This window comes from Xiphias gladius, chromosome 16 (assembly GCF_016859285.1).
Source record: "Xiphias gladius isolate SHS-SW01 ecotype Sanya breed wild chromosome 16, ASM1685928v1, whole genome shotgun sequence".
NCBI lineage: Eukaryota > Metazoa > Chordata > Actinopteri > Istiophoriformes > Xiphiidae > Xiphias > Xiphias gladius.
In genome coordinates this window covers 8,250,391-8,273,674 of record NC_053415.1, presented here as the reverse complement: position 1 = coordinate 8,273,674, position 23,284 = coordinate 8,250,391, and the positions used below count along the sequence as shown (strand labels likewise).

The following is a 23,284-nucleotide window of genomic DNA, read 5'->3' as shown; positions in this document are numbered from 1 at the left end:
ACCTAAATGTTGTGGAACTAGTTAAACATGCACAGTTATGCTTTTTTAAAATGAGTTATGTATATATGTAATATATGCTCCTCCAAGAGATATTTTAATTGCACTAGTGAAAAATCTTCTGATGCTCCCCCTTTTACTTTAGTACTGACTGCATATGAAGTTAAAGTAAAAAATAATATTCACGGAAAGGTAAATCACATGAGTCTGAGTCCATAATGGAAGCTTTTTGGTGACATAAACTGCACCTCAAGATTGATGACCAAGAGAAGCTCTGAATCCTGTACTTATCCAATAAATCTGTGGTGCACAATCCTTGCATGTGAATGTATTTTTCCCTCTTGTGGCATCATTCCTTACAAATGGCCCCAACCCCCATCCCCAAACTATCATATGACAGCTCACAGCAGAAGAAACATGGCTTTGTTTTCCAGAGGGACAGCGTATCATGTATCCAATAACTCAGTGGAAAATAAAAGAGAATGAAGATTGTCTTGTTAACTGTTCATGTCTTACTGAGCAAGAGAAATCACTGAGAATGTCAGTGTTTTTCTCAGTTTATTTTATTTTACTCGTGAAGCGCTCTCCATTTAAACCATCAACTCTGAATTGTGAGTTGTGTGATAACTTGTATTGACTTTTTTTACACCAAAGCTGTAGCAGGATTATCAGGCCTTTACAGCAGCCACCTTCAGTAGCTGCCTGTTTGTGGGTCATTCTGCCCTCAGTTTTGTCTTCAGTAAGTGAAAAGAATGCTCAGTTGGATTGAGGTCAGGTGACTGACTGGGCCATTGTAGAATAGTCTTTTTCTTTGCCTTGAGAAGCTCTTGGGTTGCTTTCACAGTGTTTGGGGTCATTATTCATCTGTACTGTGAACCACCATCCTATCAGTTGCAGCATTTGGCTGAATCTGAGCAGATAGTGTAGCCATGTACGCTTCAGAATTCATCCTGCTATTTCTACCATAAGTCACAATGTCAATAAACACCAGTCAACCAATTCCATTGGCAGCCATACGTGCCTGTGCCATAACACTGCCTCGATCATTTCAGATCCATTGTGGAGGTGTATAGAAATATATAAAGAGTGGGGTTTTTGGCCCAATCAGAGCACAGGAGCAAACTGTTTCACTTTTTCTTGCCTCAGATCTGAAAAAAATTGCAGCACATTTGGTAGCAAAAGATTAATATACATTAAAGTCACACTTTTTTTTTCCTTTTTTGGTTTTGTTTTTATATATTAACTTTTTTTTGATTTGGTATGAAATGGCTTTAGAGCCCTCAATTCATTGCTGTTTGAGCATTTTTGACACAAATTTTATGATTTGTCAGAGCATCATGAAATACTTATGGAAGTCCCTTTCAAATTTTAATTGTCTTAATGATCTGCAGAGTTGGAAAAAATCTTTAATGATTTCTACTTTTGGTTAAGAGAACCCCTCGTTAACACATGATACTTTGTTTACGTTGCGCACACTCTTTGCCTTTGTACCTGTCCTCTGCACTTGAAAAGGCCTCATTCTGCCTCCGGTGTGCTATTGACTGAGAGGCTGTGGGAGGTTGTGGTGTTGCCACAGGGAAGGCCATGCTCCACTCTTTTCAGAGTGTGTTTCGCAACAGCCATTACCATGGAAAGCAAAAAAAAATGTTTCAGGTTGATGTTTGAAAGTGCTGGACTCTGTTTTGAGCGTAGGAGGATGATAAGGATGATTGCTGGTTACATTCGCGTTCAAAAATATCTGACAAGTGTTATCTGCTGAACAGGACCCGTGTGAATGTTACATAAAGGTGTTCTTTTATGTGAAAAAGAGAAAGCAGTGCTTAATATGTTTGCTGATTTTTGATTTAAAAACACACTGCTGACAAGTTATATATCTTGCATTTTAATTAGATATTATGTACCGCACTGATGCTACATTGTTTTTAATGGGAAACACTTAACCTAAATGGATCTTTTGAACAATTTTCATTTAACACACAATTTTAGGTGTTTTTGTTAATAGCAATTGCTAATATCCAGGCCTATACTGGTGTGGCAGCATGAAAACTTGCACCAACGCACTCACTAAATATCTCCTTGAGCATCATGACTTCTTTGCAGTCTGTGTTTACTGCACAGCCCACGGATTCCATAAACCTTTCATTTTACATGTCTTCAGTTTCACTTCAGGCATTGCATGTCTCAACAATGCATTAGGAATGCCCAGCTGAGAAAAGCTGACGGAGGCAGAATTCCTCCCACCGCGACTTAACAATTAACACTTAAATGGAGAGGGGAGCAAAAGTTGTTCAAAATGGTGCTCCCGTCAGTCTGTGTAAAACTGAGAAAATACCATGTAGATTCACAATCACTCTTTCTCCTTTTCTTCTCCCTCCAGACATACATTGGCAGTGTGGTGATCTCCATGAACCCCTACAGGTCCCTGCCCATCTACACGCCTGACAAAGTGGAGGAGTATCGCAACAGAAACTTCTATGAACTTAGTCCACACATGTGAGTCCAGCTCCCAGGTCCTCTGCAAAACCACCTAGTATTTATGGCAATTTTATGTCCTGCGTACGGCTTAGATTTTGATTTCAAGGCTCAGATTTCAAGCACTTAGATTTTGACAGTGAAGTTTGAAATTTGATTCTTTTATGTGAAATATTTATTTATTTATTTATTTATTTATTAAATTGCTGCAACAAAGAACTGATGAGGATGGTACTTCACAAGAATGTTTTTGATGGTTTGGTTAGTTTGAATGTGTTGAGCAGGAGCTGTCATCTGTATGTTGAAGATACAGTGTATTTCCAACCTCTGTAAGGATTATCAATGTGAACTCAGTGACTAATGCGGCTTGTTGGGGGGGCATGACTGAGATCAGAGGGACACTAGCTCTTGTGAGGAGAGTCGGTCTGCAGCTTCTGCCGGCCATTCAGTACCGTGGCATGCCATCTGTCCATTGGCAACATTAAGTCAGAATTGCTGTGAGGCTGCCAAGATAAAACAAAGCCCAGCACTCGTCAATTAGCCTGCTGTGTCTCTAGGCTGCAGCAAAACCCCTCAGAGACACAGACTGAAAGAGCGAGAGTGCCCTTGTCCCAGAACAGACATACTCCCTGCAGACAAAAGCAAGCTCTTTGGCTTTACTTTACAGCCAGCTATACAGAACTGACATGAAACAGTTTCAGGCTGTTTTGCTCCCTTTTTCCTCCCTTTTTGTTTTTCGGTGACTGTCTCTTCCATCTTTCTTCCATAATCTGGTAGCGACTACTGGTGCATACAAGGAGTTTTTCTCATGGTCAGTTACTCGGTGCTTTGCTCTCAAAGGTTTTTTAGGAAGTTTTCCTAATTTACCTGTTGAGTGACTTTAATTGGCCTCAACAGATTCTGCATTCCAAAAAAAATCTTTTTGCTATGTGTTTTTGTTGGCTTGAAGCTCAAACTGAGGATTGAACACTAACATGTGCTGGTTATGCTCTGGTAAACACAGTTCACAGGAAAGACCAGCTCACCTTAAACAGTGATGTTGTTATGGAAGTGAATAAAGAAGAAAGTTGACTGTTATTTGTTTCTTCAAAATATTTTTGTCACTTCCTAGAAGATGCCAAAATTTCCAACATGCTCCCACTGGATTATTCACAGCTGTGCTCCACTATTTTTAGTGTCGAAAAGAGACTGTATTGCAAACATTTGTATGGATTATCAGTTTGGGCCCACTAACTCTAAAGGCCTCACCATTAAGCATTAAACAATAAACAAGCGCGTACATTGCTAGAAGGATGATGTATGGATGGTTAATACTGGGGCATTTAAAAATGTAGTTGTTTGCCAGTTAAAAATGGTCTCTGCTCTTGACTGCATTACCACAAGATAATTTAGGCAGTTGGCCAACCATTTATCAAACTCTTTGCAAGATCATTTTCATACCATACTGACATGAACTGAAACCAGTGCCTGCCTTTAAACATGCAGTCATTTAAAGCATGAAAGATTTGTATGAGCTAGAATATGCAAAAACACTGCTACAGTCCTTGAAGTTGCTAACTTTAAGCCCTTCACAAAGAAATGACACACACAATTCTTGCTGCCATATGTCTAAGACAGTTAAAGTCCGTGCTTGGATTAAAGTGTATGCTATTTTAGGAAAATAGATTTTTGTTATTCGTATGAGACTCAGTTACATCTCTGATATCTGTCTGAACTGTTCCAACTGATCTGGCTCAAACTTTAAAAACCGGGACAATGTCTACGCAATCTGTGAATCTACAGAGCCAGGTTGAAGGAGTCAGGGTAAACCAGAAAGGCTAAGTCATGAATATTTGACCTGGGTTCAGAGGCAGTTGTAGATGTATTTGTGTAGGGGTAGATAGAGTTGGCATTTGATTTTCACAGCTTCCACATAAATTGTGTCTTCCATTTATCACTATCTAAAGCTGAATCACCTGCAATAGAATACACAACCTGATCATTTCAGTCCAAACTAGAAGTGTTGTCAAACAGGTAAAAGGAGAAAGTAGTCTGCAACATCTCTCACTGTTCAAACTCTACTCAAAACCATCTCAATTTCGTCATCCATAGAGATGAATGAAAAAGAAATTACATCTACTGACTGAAATGTCCATCGTCTAAACATGTTAAAAATCACCTTATCATTAGTCTTTAAGTAAAGGAGATTAAGCCCTGTTTAATAGGACAGTCTCTTGTAGAGGACCTAAAATGCCAGTCAAAGGCAGATTGTTTCAACATGCTACATAAATTCATCTTAATCCTCCGGTCTGACCATCTGGAACAAGCTTTGTGGCTTTGCATTGATCGTCCTAAAGTATTGTTAAACCCTAAGTCTGGTCAAATGCTTCAGCCCAGTTACACTCAACTCCATTTCAATTTTGGTCATCCTTGCGTTATACCAGTAGTTGTTATTTACTAATTTAGTATAATTAATTTAATAGCAACCCATATTTGGAATTCCCACTACAAAGCTGCGCTAATTGTTTCCATCTGCTTCCACTCTTTGTTTTAAGCTAACACAAAGCTAATGAAGATGTCCTGAAGCTATCTCTGTACTGAACACATGGGGAGGAAATTGCTACTGATCTTATCTAACTCCTAGTATGAAACAAACAAGCATATTTCCCAAGATGTCAGAGTGTCACTTGAACAACACACTGTATTTTCCATGTGTTGTGTACTTTTCATCCAAAGTGTATATAAAAAAAACATTGGTACACATTTTTAGCATGGTTTTGCCCAGTATAGACTGACTTATAACCACAGTGTTGGTGTAGTAGTTCCACATATTTGTAGTACTGGCACATATTTGTCAACATTGGAGATGTTTTAAGACGACAGTACATGCAAAAGGAGAACAGTATGTACATTTATTAGACAATACACCAGTGGTGTGTAGTTCCATTTATATTAAAAAAAAAAAAAAAAAGGGAAAAAAAAAAGCAGAGTTGACACAGAATCTTGATGAGATGACTCCCAATTCCCCATAATGTTCCCAAACTAGAAAATGTTCCTGTGTTTCAAGACCCTGTTTTTTGCATGACTGAGCCTCATCTGTCTCTGGGGCATTATTGCCACAGTGACTGGCCAGTGCTAAAGGGGATCAGTGCTGGGCTTTAATTAAGGTAACAACAGGGGGTCTGAGGAACTGTCCTCTTCCTGTCTTTGATCCTCATTAGACACTTGAACAGTATAAAATCAGCAGCTCAGAACAGGTTGCAGCAGACAAGGCCAGAGTTCTTTGGATTTGCCTTTGCTTCTAAAGATGTTGGAATGTGTATGAAGCCCCACTGACCTATTGCTGCGTGGAAAACTGTGCACCCTCTGTTATGTCAAATTGCTGGGTACCTGAAGGCATCAACAGTCATCAAAACATAAGATGTTTCTGATGTAGGGCTGCAAAGTGAGGCTAATAATCAAGATCATGATCATTTCACACATTTTAACATAAATTGATACTTAAAAGGTTTGACAACATTTAAACGATAGTCACCTTCTTGAACTATGCTTAAATTGTATGATTAGCTGAAAATATGTTTATGAAACTTTTAAAAGCATATGCATTGACGGTGTTGTATGCTGTTGGAAGTAAATTGGACAGAAAGCTTGATGGACAAAATTACCATGAATCTTCTGGCTTGACAGAACTTCTTTCCTTACTGCCACTGAAGACATAGGTCAGAGAACAAATAACAAGCAACAGATAACTGTTCAACCCTTAAACTCCCTTTCACACCTCCTGTACACTCACACACACGGTGGAAATAAAACTACTGTTTCGATCAGCAGCACCCATTTGGACTTGAAGGCTTGAGATTTGTATACAATCTTGTCTCGTATGGCACCGTGTCAGAATGCCACAAATCTGTTTTCAGTGAATTCCCGGCAGAACAATGTGCTTACATAGTCAGTCCCACTGTAGAAAGTCATGCACATAGTGACAAAATGTCAGCTGATGTCTCAAACGCATGCTGTCCCTGAACCAGTCACTGGCCCTCTCTGTCCACAAAACACACAGCACACTGTCCATGAAAGTGTATGAAAGATCATTTATTGTCTAACTTGATGATGTGGGAATTTTTCATCCTGGATCGTCTGTTTAGGTATGATGAAAGATGTAAGTGCTTTCTAGTTATTTAAATGTATTAAAAGATAGGAAAAGTCTTTTGTTTTGTAAAACGTGTTGCATCATTGGCTCTGTCTTTCTGTCTGTCTTTCTACATCTCCAAGGATGGTCTGAATACCTGGTGTATGTGTGGCAGTGCTTTTGTATCTATTTGTATGAGTAACAGTGAATGTGTGCACGTGTTCTTGTATTTCACACCTGCTCTTGTACTCCCCAGACAAATAGAAGTTTGTGCGTGTGTGTGCGTGTGTGCGCACATCAGCTGGAGGGAGAACTGCAGCTGGTCCCCTATCTGTGAAGCTGTTAGTAGACTAATTGCGTGTTAAGTTCCATTTTAATTAGTGTTATTGCAGATAAACAGTGGCTCATGCCCAGGCCAGAGACCAGTACAGTGCAACATATCGATCACTTTAGAAAAAGTTTCTATGTAGCTGACGAGTGAATTTTCACAAAGACTTGAAAATATCTCAACATACCAAATTTGATTAATGTAAATTTTCATCATCTTATACGGGAAAAAAAAACAACAAAACCTGCATCCATTAGAATTCACTTAACAATGTTCTATGTACCACCTACACATCACACCACCATGACAGTAAGCGTAGTTACAAATGTGGACAGCAGTAAAATCAAATTTCTGGAGATTGAGACAGATGTATTATACCGAAAATATTTACCAATATCCAGAGCTATTACTACTAACAATTTTGCAATATTGAACATTTTTAAGAAATGTGGTTTGTTTTTGCTTTTTCCTTTTTGTCCTATTACAATTCATAAAAACACATGAATGTAAACTCAACTGGAGAGTTTATTCCTATTGCCAGTGACGTGCACAGCCACATCCGTCTCCACTCATCTATCCGTCATTTCCTCTGCTGCCCAATTTAGCAAATGCTCTCTGCACAGATGAGGTGCCTCATAATTAACTGGCAGGTGTTTTCCTTCCTTCCACACACATTCTAAGCATTAGAGATGAACTAATCGGAGGCCTTTCTCCTTGCACAGACGCACTGCAGATGGCCTGGAGTTGTCTTTAGCTTGTCCCTAGCTGTCCAAGCCAGACACAGATTGAGAGGTGTGCTTGTGGGGGTGGGTGGGTGGGTAGGTGGGGGTGGATAGGCAGCTAGCCCAGTGTCTCCAGGGTAAGATCATATTCCCCAATGTTTAATGAGGTATTGAGACCCCCAAAGCTCTCAGCCCTCAATACCTAGTGCCACCAGAGCATTGGTTACGGGGGACATGACGACTGGCTAATGGAGCGAGGAGGCCTGTCTGGGCGTCAGGGCTTCCAGCTGTCATGCACATGGTTATGACAGCTTGACTGTGAAATCTGAAATATATTACCTCTGCTAGTATAAGTGGTTATGCTTTTTTTTTTTTTTTTTCTTCTCTTAAGGCGTAATGTGTCCTTACAATGCCTAGTCATAGCATGCCTTCTGATGATACTCAACTTAAGTGGGATTGTAGCTCTCAGCAGTCCTTCAGTCCTTCACTCAGTTTCAGATTTTTCCTTTGCTGTTTTACAACTACAGTAATACTCTACAGTAAATAGGTTGTGTGTATGTATTTGTGTGTGTATGTAATATAACATAATAATTATAATTAATTGATTTGGGCAGTGCACCCAAATACATTTGCTCCTTACCTTGTATTGGTCTTACTTTCAAAATGCTTCTTTGAAATGCTGTTTAAACAGCCAAAACACTTAACCTGCAATTGTTGCGGATAAATGAGTTCCCCCAGTTGTAAATAGCCAGCTGAACACAGTGTTGTTTTTTTAGACTCAAGTGTCAGAGTTTGCACAGTAGGCCCTTTTAATAAGACACATGGATGATTTATAAGAAATTCTTGCTTGGTTTCATTGTTTGCTACTGTTGAAGGAAAAAAAATCTGAACCAGGGACAGGATCATGGACAGACATCTCTGTAAAAAGGTACTCATTCTTTATTTCTTCATCCATCACATCTGCAATTCTTTGGTAACACGTTTATGCCATGTGTACATTGTTTTGGTATATTATATAAAACAGGTTGCTTTCAAGTAGGCCTAGACAAGTTGCATCTCTGAACCTCTATGTAGGTAGATTTAAGTGGGCACTTGCTGAAATGGCATTTTGACTCAGGTGGGTTGAATGCGTCCTCTCCAGCATGTGTGTGTGTGTGCAGCGTGCGTGCGTCTCACCCACAAATGTATTCAATTGGATAATTGGTACATTTGTACATACAGGCAGCACTTCCATACCTATTTGCTCTATCAGAAAAACTGAGCACCTTATATACACAGTTACACAGACAGTCCTGGTCTCTCTTTTTCCCCTAGAGCTTGTAGATCCCAAGCAGTTCTGGGTGTTAAATTTTGAAAATTTACTTACATGGACATTTAAAGTCCTTGACCAACCTAATTATGTTTCTTCCGGTGTGCTGGTAACAGCTTCCCCTTGATACTAAGGAGAACTTACCCTCTCCCCATGTTGCCTGTCCCTACACTGTGAAACTGTAAACAAAAGGGAAAATGCCAGACACAGAACATGTGATAATACTGTATATATTATAATACAGAATTATAGTGTCAGAGGGTCCTGATACTACTTAAGAAAATGGTTAGTAGTAAATACAAATCACCCTTTTTATTCATGGACTGTTTGATTTTACTTTAGTGGTTGTGTCATTTGTGTATATTGAATTTCTCATACTGTTTGAACTGTTTCGTAGCAGTATATGAAATTACTAAACCCAGTGGCAATCATTAATAGAGAACAGTTATGAATTCCTCTGTGTCAGAGATAATACATCTACCTGACTGATTAAACATTGCATTCACTGTCATTTCTTGCTTCTGTGTGCCTGAGATTTTATTTTATAGATTTTTCTTTTGTCTGTGACAGTCTATAAACCATTGTAAACTTTCCATTCATCATCAGAGCAATGGGTATTGAGCTTTTTATCTGTGTCCACAGCTTTCCTAACAACCTGTAAGAAGCATATCAAAATGGAGGTTAATAGATAAGACTCATATCAGCTGTGTGAAATATTGTTCCACCATGGGACCGTATATCTTTTTTTCCATGAGAATACATATTTTTATTTTATTTTTTTAGTGGCAGTCATCAAGAGGCACATGCAATTCCATTAGCTCTTTGCTGCTGCTATTTTTTTTGCACAGCAGTACTGTAGTTGAAGTGATCCAATGTAGAAACTGATGGTGCGCTGCTCCAGTTCTTTTTTTTTTTTTAATATCAGTTCAGACTTGTTACCCAATAAAGATGCAGTTAAATATTAGCTGGTTCTGGTGCCCAAATGAAAGTCATGTCATTTCAATTGAAATACGTTGAGGTTTTACAAGCTTTTTGACACGTGTTATATCAACCCACTGTTTATGAACCAGTGCCATTTCTCTCTTACCTTTTGAGCTGTAATATTTCATTGAACTGTTTGTTTTGGCTCTCGAAAAAGAACATTTTGACAGTTTATAAAACTCTGTCTGTGGCCTCCTCATTTTTGCTGGTAGGAGAAGGTGTCACCCACCAGTGTGGTGCTGATGTGGGACTGACATTACACGGTCAGACCTACAGTGACTCTGTTGTCTGAATGGGCTCAGTGGGTGGCATTGTCACCCTGAGGCCTTTCCTCCTTTGAAGACATGCCAAGTGAGCTTGTACTAAATTAGACATAAGTTTATTTCTCTGCAGCCTTTGTGTGTGAGTGTATGTGCAGGGGATGTGGCAATGCCCATATAAGGCTCAAAGATTATACAATTATTTTTTTATTAAAAAAACAAATACAATGTATAAAGTAGATAACATACCATCCACTTTAATTTCTTAATGTCTTTAACTCTCAATGTGATGTGGAGATTGTTATGGTGTAGATACAGTAGAGTTAAACAGAATAGCAACTATCCAAAATCTACTATTGTAGTCAGCAATGTGACAGACATCAAAACATCTTTTGGTGTCAGTCTTTAGAATCAAAGAGTAAGGTCTTCATTCTAAACTCTTTAGTACCAATATTGAGCACTCATCCAAGAAAAAATTGTCATACAAGTCTAGTGCAGTTTGTTTCACTCAAGGTCAGTTGTATTCCAGTGTTAAGAGGTGTTTTACATTGCTGGGCCCCTGTGAGCTTGAAGTGACCAGAAACCCACCTGCAGTGGAAGGCTTAGACATGGAGAGCAGAATGAAGAGAGGAAGTCCTCAAACCTGACAGAGCTGGTGCTTTTGGAGATATAAAAAGAAATTTTGCTCTTCTGTTTCCACCATCCTGTCTGTGGCTGTGCACATGTGGCTACATATTTTTTTTCCTTAAGTGTGTTTTTTCTATGTCCTGTAGCAAAAGGCACAAGGAAGTACGGTTTAGTCCATGGCCTCTGTCATTTATCATTTTATGAAATCTGTTGGCTCAGACAATTTGGTCAACTCCTTTAGCGCCTATATTTATAATTGATTCATTCGAACATTCTGTTGTTTTTTTGTTTTTTTTTATGTGCTGTGTATGGATTCACACAAACCTGTTGAAAGGGGCCTTGAGGATGTTTTGCTACCTTACTCAGCATGCTTATTTCCTGCTTTTTCAAGGATCAGACAAAAGACTTGGACCTGTTTTTCCCTGCTGTGGAAAACTAAATTGCTGTGCAGTAAAGTAAATTAAAGCCCTAGACCCCCTGAAAGTTTGATGTATGAGTTGGGGAGTATCAATGAGTAATCTAACAGAGGTCTCAGAAAACTCCGAATAAATTAGAGATCTGTGGCAGCAATTCTTCACTCCGAGCTTTTAATTTAGAGGTTTAGAAGTAGTCTTTTGTTGCACCTTTTAAGTTGCACATTGAGAATGTTCCGTTGAATATAAGACGGATACCATGATTTTATGTCTTACTTGTTAAATTGTTGCCCTGTCTGCCGATTTTCTCCTTACCACCTGTTTTACAGCAACACAATGTCATAAACGATCCACAGATGGGCCACATCTGTCACAGCTAAAGTCTTTTGTGTGCTTGTGTGCATGTGTGTATCTGCTCCCTGCCCATCCACATCAGACTGTGTGTGTGTGTGTGTGTGTGTGTGTGTGTGTGTGTGTGTGTGTGTGTGTGTGTGTGTGTGTGTGTGTGTGTGTGTGTGTGTGTGTGTGTGTGTGTGTGTGTGTGTGTGTGTGTGTGTGTGTGTGTGTGTGTGTGTGTGTGTGTGTGTGTGTTGCAACAGCCACCCACTCTTGCACCTGGTCATTCCTTCCTTGGCTGCTCCATCACAGCCAGGCGGATTTCCTGAGGCCTTTGGAGGAGCCAGATCACACTGAGATCACAGGCTACTGTACTGCCCTCCCTCCAATGCATACATTAGGGGGGCAGATACATAGCTAAATTTAGCATTATAGTAGTGAACAGGGGTTATGAATTTTGTTTGGAAAAGGCCTGTCATCTGCCAGTAGCTGGATGGGCTACGCTCCAGCCCATAAATTACAGCTTCATTATCTTCTACTAATCACGACTTTAAAGTGTGCTGAATCTGCCCTCAAAGCACTCCACCATTTTAAGATTCAGGTCACACACTGCAGGCCCATCATCCCCTCCTGTGCCCCAGTTACCAGAGGTTGGTAGTGAAAAGAACTGACTAGACTATTTTCTACTGCTTACCTCATGCCAGTGTGGCTTTGTGTTCACCGCTGCCACGTGCAAGTCCAAATTACAGCCTGCAGGCAGATGTGAAGGGGAGGTGCCAAGCAGCACTTATGGTCCAAGGCTGTATCCCAGCCTAACCCCCACACACCCAGCGCCGCACACTGATCAGGGAGGGGCCTTTGGGATTTTGGTGCCTCACTCGCTTCTTCCTCTGCCTTTGATGGTGACCTTGGTTCCTCTTCATCAGTTTGACCTCCACATTTGTGAAATGGTGTATTCAGTTGCTGTTCACACTGCTTTCACGGTCCTAATGATAGCATACTGCTATAACCACGGGGGGGTGCATTATTTTTTATTCTGCCTTGTTTTTTTTGCTTCTGTGTTTCCATAGTTGGAGTGAAAATACAGATTAGTCTCTTGTGTGAATTCAGTTGTGACTTGTTTCTTTTCTTTTTAATTTTAAGATATAAACATATGTATATCATCTGCACTTGCAGTTTAAGGTGTAGCCTCTTGCTTCTGCTGACCTCCATTCATATTATAATTCTGGGATGGCTATTCATATTCATATCACTGGCTCTGCCTGTGTGTCTCATTGGGGAAAGTTCCCTGCAAAGGACCTCCCATTCCTATTTTCCACCCCTTGGCTTCTCCTGGTACAATCCCAACACCAGGCTCCTCTGGGGGCGAGATAACTGTGTGACGGTTTGGTCATTGTTGGGATCAGGTCAGGCAACAGGCGTGTTTTCGCAAAGCAGACATCTGCTGTGCTGTGCTGCCATTTACAGCAGTGATGTAATGTCCTACAAAAGTGGTGTAGAGGAGAGGATGAGGGTTGGGCTGTGATCAGAGATTTTAGGGGTGGAGAATGAGTGAGAAGCCCGTACTTGTTTGGACAGAGAAAAAATAAATTCGGTGCGACTGAGGGCATCAAAAATGTAACATTAGGGGTTTCTTGTAAAGTTCAATAAACACTATTTTTACATTCAGTTTTTCTCAGCAGTACTTGTTTTGTCTTTCCTTGAGGCCCAATAAACACGTTGAATGCATTTCTTTCCTCATAAACATTTTCACAGAGATTTATTTATTTTATTTATTTATTTTTAACTTTCGAAACCTGCATTGTTGACATCGATGTTAACAGCAGTTAGTAGTCGTAGCATTTTGCTGGGGCAGTGGCTATGGTTGATCAGTGGAATAGTGTTAAACATCATGTAATTTACATGCAGTACAGATTTGCATTACTGCTCTCTACAGTGTGAGGTATTTGTTTTGCTTCATACATATACTGTATATATATTCTGCAATATAGAATGTCTATAAATCTCTACAGCAGCTTGACTCAAAGGCACTTTTATAGAGTGGCATGCTGCATTACTGTACCCCTTCACTTCAGGGTTTTTTGGTGGAGGGTTCACACTGGGGTCTGACGAGGGAGAGTACTGATGGTGGGGCTGCATGGGCTTTGGTCAGAAATAACGTGTGATGGTGCAGAACCCTAAGCTCCATTAGCCCGCCTGAGCTTTTACTTTGTACTGTGGCCTGGAATGCATTCATCTGGCTGTCCATCTCTGCCCTCTCTCTGTCATGGCTTCTTAAAAGCAATCAGCTACTTTTCAAATTGGAGGTCAGTGTTAGTTAAGCATGTGATTATATGCTCCCACTTCTGGTCCTCGCCGCACGGACTCCACTAATACATTTGTTGCCGTACCCGAAATTAAACATGGGACATTTTAGTTTTACTTTCTTTTTCCATGTCTCGGTGTATTTATGGAAGTCAGAGTAGATGCTAAAAACGATTTACGGAATGATGCCACATAACCCTTCCACATACTGAAATGCAGTCTGAACATCTCTTAGACAGGGTTCAAAGCGATTTCTGACTGGTTTTATAGCCTAGTGGTTCCTGAAACACTACATTTTGATATGCATTGTGCTTGAATCTGACAACAGCTCTGCCTTTCCAAGTAAATGAAACCTCACCAAACATGTTTGGAGATCAATATCCCAGTTCAGACCATGCTACAGACCCCATTGGCAGAGCTGCATGAAAATCCCCTTTAGCATCTGTGAATGTCAGACATTTCTTCTCGCATTCATGTCTAATACACTTTGTGCATATAAATACCTGATTAATGATATCACTCAGACCTGTGGGACTTAGACCAAGAGAGACTATTTTGATGCATTCCTCCAAAGTTACCTCAAGGTATATTTACCCTGTACTCTGTGAAACATGAGACTTAAGGACATTGGTCTTAACTTGATATTTAAGAGAGATATTAAGCCCTTGATGGTTTCAAAGCTAACAGTGCTGAGTTGATTCACAACTGAACACACCTGTAAAGGTGCTAGAGAATCACCCTCTTGCTCAGGGGCACTTCAGCATGGTGGATACATCCTTTTTGATATGAGCTTGAAACTACATTTTCTGACCAGTTACATTGCCTTTTAGCCCAGTTTACCATCCCTACTGTAATGGCACACCAGTACAGACAGACTCTCAAAGAGCTCATCGTGGCAGTCTTAGATGATACAAAATTCCATATCCACTGTACCTTGTCTCAAACTAACTCACCGAACTTCTCAAAAGCAAACACATTCTGAGTATATCATAAGGCAATAAGGGAGACGCTACATGCAACATTTCCCCCCACAATCACAGCTATTACCAAACGTGGTCTTGGAAAAAATTCCAGAGTAATGAAAGCCAAAGTACGGGGGATGGGAGACCTAGCAAACTAATTTGCAGTCTCGTGTCCTGCTGGAGGAGAAAGTTGGAACACGTTCCTGCGGCACCATAAATGACTGCTTGCCAAATAGGACTTGGAAAAAGCTATTGCTGTAGCCTCACCCTTTAGTGTTTCTTCTTTGTGGGCGCATCGCATCGAAATTATAGGCGACTGTGCCGCACAAGATAAAAAGTTGTCATTGTGATATGGCCCTCACACCATCCACACCCTACTCACAAACCATCATAAGGGATTGTCTGCATAAAGAGAACAAATAATATATTGTATTTGAATTCAGTGGGGGTGAAACTGCAATAATCAGTCCCACTTTCCCATTGTATCACTGTCCTGGAATGTGTGACAATGGACTTCATTTTATAATAGGCACTGACCTTTTATCACTAATCCACCATGGGGTTTTTTTACATTCTCATTGACTAATTGCATTATTCAAACACCTGCCAGGGTATGATTTAAAGTAGACTTAATTTCCAATTAAATGTTTTTATAGTAACAAAAAAAAAATCCTGAAAGTGACGATGAGACAGTTAAAACAATTAGTTTACATGAGAAACCACTGGCCTCCTAGCGTGTAACTGCTTTTTTGCATTTAAACAGCAACATTAGTGTAGTAGTTAAGTTTAGGAAAAGAGCAGGAAATGGTCTACTATCAAAGCCAGATCCCAAACACAAACCAGCCAATGTTGCTAAATAAAGCTAAATCACTCCAGTCCTGTGGCTGGACCACAGATGCAACCTAATTTCCAATAAAGCCGCATGCTGTTGATTAGGGTAGACGGCATGTAACAGCTATTTCTCTGAACTTATTTTATCCCAACACCTCTATATCCTGCCAAAATATCCTGGAAAATGCTTGAAAATAGGTGTGTTATGCAAGCTGAGGGGCATTAAATTGTGATATGAGGGCTCATGCCTTTGTGACTTTTTTTTCTTACAGCTATGCTTTGGCAGATGAGGCCTACCGTTCGCTGAGGGACCAGGACAAGGACCAGTGCATCCTCATCACAGGGGAGAGTGGGGCTGGGAAAACCGGTAAGTGGCCAAATCCTGTTTTTCTAATTTAACATCTTTTCATTCCAGGGGAAATTCAAGTTCCAAAGTCAGACCATTACACTTCAGTCCAGAATAACCCCGCTTCACATACAGTTAGACACATTCGTACATGGGATCTATTTGGTACAAACATATACCTTAAGACTGCTGATAACACTAAGAAATGTTTTCCAAGAGTGAACATGAAAAGTTCTTCATTTATCCAAAGCCAAGGGTAAAAAAACACTTTTTATTGATCAAGAACAGTATCTTAATGTTGTTGTAGTAGTGGTAGTGGTGGTGGCGGTAGGGGTAGTAGATCACTGGAGGGTTAAAATATACCATTTTGTCTATTCGGCTCTAGTTCTTTGTAGTCAAAACTTATTTCTAAAGGCCACTGTAAGATAAGGCTTATGTATAAAGCCATAGTGCAGATTTAGATCAGATCTACCTTAAAAGGCAGCTTGATGGTAGTTTTTGTTTTGAGAATATCATGGTGGTATATGAAACGTGACAGTAACTGTGTGATGATCTGTACATGGAGTGCATGTAAAATGATAAGAGCCAGACAAATCAAAGTAGACCAGCAGCAGACAGATGATGTCCTGGTTTGATGACACTCCCTGCCTACATTCAACATCCACACTTACCAGCTGAGAAACTTAAAAATTTGTTGGACTTGTGTTAGGCTCGATGTAGTATTTCTAGTCCATGTTAGAGGCAGCTGTGTTTACACCCATGGTCCTTTTTATTTCTGTTGGTTTTTATAATAGTGTGGCCGTGCTCTGGAGCAGTTTCACATACCTTACAGAAATCCAAGAGGAATGGAATTTCCTGGTCTTTGTTGGCAGTCCCATATCACAGGTCTCTGTTGGTAGTGCTGTAACACAGGTAAAGGGCGTATTGAGTCGGCAGAGCACAAACTGTGGGAAAGTAGTTCCAATCTGCTCACAAAATATCTTTCTGTACAGTAGAGACAGATGTACTATACATTCATATTTAATTCTAAATCTTGTTGAGGTTTTTGATTAATTGTTTCCATTATAGCAATTGACTTGCGGCATTTCAGCTTTGATAGCTCTTAAATGAATGTTTTCTTTCTTTTTTTTTCCGGAGTCCTCTCCAAAAGCATTTATAGCACTGCGCTGGGGCCTAGACTTGATGTTGGTAGGGAATTCACTCTAAACTTGAAACTCAGCAAATTGTAATCTGCCACTTGAGAGTTGCATGTGTTTGACTCAAGTGTGGGAATGATTTGTAATCACAGTTTCCTTTTGGTTCAAATCATAACTTGCCATGTGGCTTTAATCAGAGGGTAGGCAGTATGGGAAAAATAATATCAACAGTAACTGTCACAGCATTGTCTCCATGTTTGAATAATTACTGAAGTCCTGAATATCATATGGCAAAAAGTTAAAACTTATGCGTGTCCTATTTAGAGGAGGAGAAGCATCAAACCCAAATCATGTAATTTCCAAGAAATATGTGTTCTCAGATATTCACGTAGTTATGTTTAAATTTTGGTAAAGCCTTACTTATCAGTTATATAGACATTTCAGTTGATCCATGATATCTTAACATGAAACAAAATTTTGTGGCCATATGACTATATATGAAGAAATGATAAAAGATAATATTGAATTATCAGATTATTGAAGGCCAAGAGGTGCCCAAATGTTGATTTGTGATTAAAAACATTACATCAGAGTTATGAGTGGGTGGCTTTCTCCCCTTACTTTTATTTGAATTTTTCACCCAGCCCTACTGTCTTCTCGTGAGTAGTAACGTAGATGTGTTAGAGTTCTGATCCCTTATCCACTGCTTATATTGAGAAATGTGACTTTCTGTTTCAAGCTCTTAAGGGTCTAATTTTTCTACTATTGCTACACCAAAGCTTTGTAGTGGAAGAAGGCCATCAAAAGCGTCCCTTCATCATCAATGTGGGTCATCGACATTCATGTCTGGCTGGGGGTTTTCTTGTGCCTCTGTCTTGCTGTATCTTCTGTAGGAGGGAGGAGCTGTGACAAGCATTATCAGATGCCAGCATAGTGTTCAGGAGACATAATATAGTGTTATTCTCTGCGGGAGATGACCAAGAAAGTTTATTTTTCTACCCTGCGAGATAAAAAAGAGGGACTCTTGATCTCCGCCCACCTTCCTCTACTTTAGCAAAATGTATGATTATGCCTGGAGCAGTTTGTATGCCAGGCTCATCAGCAGTCTGTACCAGCAACTACTCTCAAGCTCTTTTCTATCCTCCCTTGGCACACCACACATATCATCAGTTCTGGGTCACTGTCATTTCAATGGACAGGATAAATTATTCTGATGCCAGCAGTCCTCCTGCAAGGCATGCCACTTGTTCCGGACCTGTCCGAGATGCATGTGTCACGTTCCTCATGCAGAAAATTATTTTTTCGGAATATGCCTCACACACAACACACTCTCTCAGAACATCTTAGATCAGCTTCTGACATGAGAAGTGGATAAACAGGGATCATCTCTGTAGATCCAAATAAAATTTCTCCAGTGCGTCCCCCTTGCTTTGCAGCAAAATCATTTGTTTGAATGATGATAACATGATGCAATTATGGTCGTCTCCTCCTCTGCTTTGTACCCCATTCTAATGAATGATCACACCCTGTCCTGATGGGTGTCAGGGGGGATGATGTAAGGGGGATTTTATGGGGTATGGTGAAATGGGCGGGCATGTCACACTTGCTCCTCAGTCGTGCTTAGAAAATTCTTTGACCAAATATTTGTGTGTGTGTGTGTGTGTGTGTGTGTGTGTGTGTGTGTGTGTGTGTGTTCAGAGGCCAGTAAGCTGGTGATGTCATATGTGGCAGCGGTGTGTGGGAAGGGCCAGGAGGTGAATAAGGTCAAGGAACAGCTGCTGCAGTCCAATCCGGTACTGGAGGGTGAGTGAAGCGCCATGCACACTCAAGCTGCACCCCAATTCCAGGGGCTGGATCATCTGAAGTTCACATTCGGAGACTGGGTCTGTGTTAACAGGTTGACGGGACTGTTCAAAGTCAAACACTCTTCAAAAAGCAGCTTTCTTCTGCCAAATTTGGAAAACACAAACAATGTACATATATGTTTGTAGCCCGAATGACCGGTTAGCCAAATGTTTGCCATTTAAGCCCTAAATAGAGTTTTGTGCTAATCTTCGATATTTTTGCTTGGTTTGCGAAGACTTAAGGACCAGAAAAACGCGATCCAAAACCATAATCAACGGCGCAGCAAAACATGACTTTTCGATGTAGCACATAGACACTGACAAACACATTAACTTGGAAAATGTACTGTTACAGACAAGGGACTGATCTCAAAAGAACTGTAGGAGTCCTATGAATACTGTGTAACACTCTCTATTTCCTTAGGTAACCCCCTGTACACCACACACAAACACACAGGCACACACATACTTTCACACACACACACACACACATACTGTCTCATTCCCACATCTCGTAGCTGGCACAAGAGCAGCTGTATTTTAACTGGGGGCAGTGGACAGGAAATGCCCATGAGTGATGAAGCTGTGTGCCCGGGTTGAGTCGCTGCAAAAAACCTGCACATCTGCAAGGGTTTAACCCCTGCCGATCTAATTGCCCTGCTAAAAAGGCGGGACAGGAGAGCACAGTTATCCTGCGACACACAATGTGTCTGTGTCATGCTCACTCTCTGTGATTCTCCGCTTTGCTTTATTTCAGGATCTTTATTGGTTTCATACTTTGCCCCCCTCTATTTCTTTTTCATTCCTTGCTCTGATTCCCCCTTCCCTTTTTGTTCTTTATCTTATTCTGGCTCTCTTACTCTCTGTCTTCCTTGCTCTCCAGCTGCCGTTTCACCAGACAATTTCACATTATCCATAGACACTAACACACATTAATCAGCTGTTATCAGCAATTAAACAGTTAGGCTAATAGGCCTGTGATGCATGACACATTAACAGCATTTTAATGTAGAAATGTGGTTAGAAGCAAATGAAGAGTGCCTTGGATTGGAAGATACTGTGCTACAAGGCTTTCTTATGCACATAAAACAGCCTACTGTACATATGCATACATGCTTGTGAAACATTTTCCGTGGTCACGCACAAGTCCTACCCAACAACAGTGTGTTTGGACATTGTTTGTCATTGTTTATTTATAAGCATGAGGACATATTGAAGCACTTTGATTTGAATGTGGCGTGACAGCAAGGTTTAGCCCCTCCTAAGCCTGGAAAGCCTTGGTGCTTTGCTTAATCCAAACAGAATTATGGGGCTTCATCAGTACAAATGGCATTGACATCCAGCCCCTGTATGATTGACAGCTAGTTGGAAGAAGGGCACAGTGTTAAGGATCATTAATAAGGTTTGGGATATTTGTAGACAGGCTTTTGTCTGTCTTTAATATATGGGCCTTAACTTTATATTAGGTGAATTGGCATCAGTGATGCATTATTTAAAATGCTTTCTTTAGGTCTTTATAATGATTTTCCTCCTTTTTCAGCTTTTGGAAATGCCAAAACAGTGAGGAATGATAACTCATCCAGATTTGTAAGTATCCTCTCCAGAACTAATAAATGCTTTTGCTATTTGATTTTTTTTTTTTTTTTTTTTTTTTTTTTTAATTGATCGACAGACAAAAGTGCTACTGTTGCATTTAAGTCAAAGCAGCCTTGTAATGACTTGATGATTTAAGCAAAGGTCTGAGGGTGTTTATACATATAAACTGGTTTGAAGCTCACAAGATGTCAGGGCTGATGTTTCCTGTAGACACATGCCCTTGGTAATGATGCATGTTAGTGTTTGTTTCATGGCAACATTGTGATGTCAAGCACAAATGGAGGGGGGAGTCAGTAGTAACTGGTATCTTAGTTTAGGAGCTTTTGTCACGTGTGTTCTTTTACCTTTCTCATGTAATTTCAAGGCATATGTTGACTCTGCACAGTATAGCCCACTGCCTCAGTCACAGCAGGCCTTGCACACTTCATATATTGCACTCAAACATCTTAAAGGGCCTTTGTAAATGCTCTTTACATACAGCAGACATGACAAGGCCTTGGACCTACACTGCTGTACATCACCTATGTGACTGTAATAAATGTCAGTGCAGACCAAGAAAACTGGACTGTCAGTTTGTCCCTTGCAAACTTTCAGCTTGTCTATTGCAAACATTCACACAGTGGTTGCAGATTTTTTTTTTTTTTTTTAATTTTCTCTTTATCATCTCTGTGTGACAAAACTGAACTTGTTTCTAAGTCGGCAGATTGCCCTCATGACCTGCAGTAGTTTGAGAATGAGAAAGCTGAAGGAATTCAATGCTAATCTCTATGGCAGACAGAGATATCACCATAAGAATGATTCTGTGTCGAGGTTGCTCTTTGTAACGACCGACATGAATCCAGAAAATAAGTTATTTTCCAGGCAGTGGCAGTATGAAAAGGGACGGGTGTGTTTTTAACTTTGTCTTCCCAAGACGGCATTCTCACATTTTCTGGCTCGGTATTTTCAGGGAGGGAGTTTATCTGAAGAACTTCCAGTGTATCCATGATGTGATACCACAAGACTGAAGGTTTCATGGTTACACTATATTGGAAACTGGTTATTCCAGCCAGTAACAGCTACCAGGCTAACTGCCAATGTACTTTTCCTGTTCCAAGTTCAGATTTCCCAATATATCCAATCTTCTACCTACATTGGTACATACAAACACATGCCAATGCTTGGACTTGCAGTTGTAACAGGGAGTATTATAAAGGATTATGCCCCTGATCTGTTTATATTTAGGTACCCTTGGCATAAACCTCTAGACAAGGACCTCAGGCCTCCCTACTATAAACCAGTTCATCAGAGCTCCATCAGTTTATCAGAAAACTATGAATCAAACTGTCATGTCATGTTGCTGAGTGCAGCAAGCTTATTGAGTTTGGCTGGAGCCCACTCACCAGTAGATTTTCGCCTGTTCTGAGGACCTGTCTGCTATTAATACATCAGAGGGAAAAAAAAATCAAACACACAGGACTCTCTGTTCTAACTTCCAAGTTTCAGACAGAAGGAGGAGAGGGGGCCTGAAATGGTTTGTTTTAGGCCTCCAGTAGAAAGAAATTGGCAGGGTGGGGGCTTTCCCTCCACAGAGGCCAGTTATTTATAGCAGTCGTTTTTATGATTGGCAACTCGTGCTCTAGTTGTAACATGAATGGATTTGTGCAGAGATCCTCACTGTGAACTGAACAGAATTCATGAGCTGGGTTTGAGATCCAGTTCATTGTAATGATCTTTGCATAAGTATACATAGCTATAAGCTGGCTCACAAAGCATTTTCAAAGCATGACTGCAGCAACAAGAGAGTCTATATGTGAGTTATGTACAGTAGTTCAGTTGTAACTACTGTGCTTTGATCCACAGGGAAAGTACATGGACATTGAGTTTGACTTCAAAGGAGATCCCCTGGGTGGAGTCATCAGCAACTGTGAGTAGTATTGAAATGAAAATGCCCTTAAAATAAAAAAAAATAAATACAAATCTGTAAATGTTTTGCAGGGCAATGGCAAACACCATATTTCCTGCTTAATCTTTATATTGTTCGTTTGTTCTTCCTTTGACATGTCCTTCCTGCCTCCGAGCAACAGTTAACTCCATTAAACATCAAAGTGTCAAGTTAACTTTGAGGATGGCATGAAAAGCATGTTCACACCACATACATACTGTAATAATCACTATTCACATGGGTCGATGTGTGATTTGATGTGCGAGAAGCTTAATACACCTTAAATATCGATATATTTTCCAATATCTTGTCAGGCTCTGTTTTAATTAAGTCAATTTTACTTATGTAGCCCAAAATTACAAAACACAAATTTAAGGAAGAACCCCCCCTTCACGAGGGGCTAAAAAGCAAGAAATCTCAGGAAGTGCTAAAGAGGAGGGATCCCTCCTCCAGTAGTCTCTCTGTAAAGAGCGGGATTTAAAATCTAAAGGGATTATACTACAGATATATAATCAGTTTATACAGTCTCTCTACTTAAACTGAGCAGCAATAACTCTGTTTTCTTTTTCCGCTGTTTTAATTTCAAAAACAGTTAAAGAAGCTGTTCAGATGTTCAAAGTAATGAGGTATGCAGGTATACAGTTGCACATTCTATGAGAACTCTTAAAACTGATTTTTGCTTGACTGAACCAATCTCAGATTCTCAGACTGAACAAAAGGCACCTTTCCACCTACCGACTTTCTCTCCTTAACTCTTTTCTCTGTTTTGGTTGATCTTGCCTCTGTTC

General features: G+C 40.2%; 1 protein-coding gene across 6 annotated transcripts in view; it reads left to right on the top strand.

Annotated features, from left to right (window-relative positions):
• The window catches only part of myo1b (myosin IB), a 57,004-nt gene that overhangs the window by 10,926 nt on the left and 22,794 nt on the right, over positions 1-23,284 (top strand). For all 6 annotated transcript variants that reach the window (XM_040148327.1, XM_040148325.1, XM_040148326.1 and 3 more), the window contains exons 3-7: positions 2,375-2,490; positions 15,923-16,017; positions 18,831-18,935; positions 20,517-20,563; positions 22,415-22,478. In XM_040148327.1, coding sequence (XP_040004261.1) covers positions 2,375-2,490; positions 15,923-16,017; positions 18,831-18,935; positions 20,517-20,563; positions 22,415-22,478 — 427 coding nt within the window. The remainder of the gene's footprint in view (positions 1-2,374; positions 2,491-15,922; positions 16,018-18,830; positions 18,936-20,516; positions 20,564-22,414; positions 22,479-23,284) is intronic.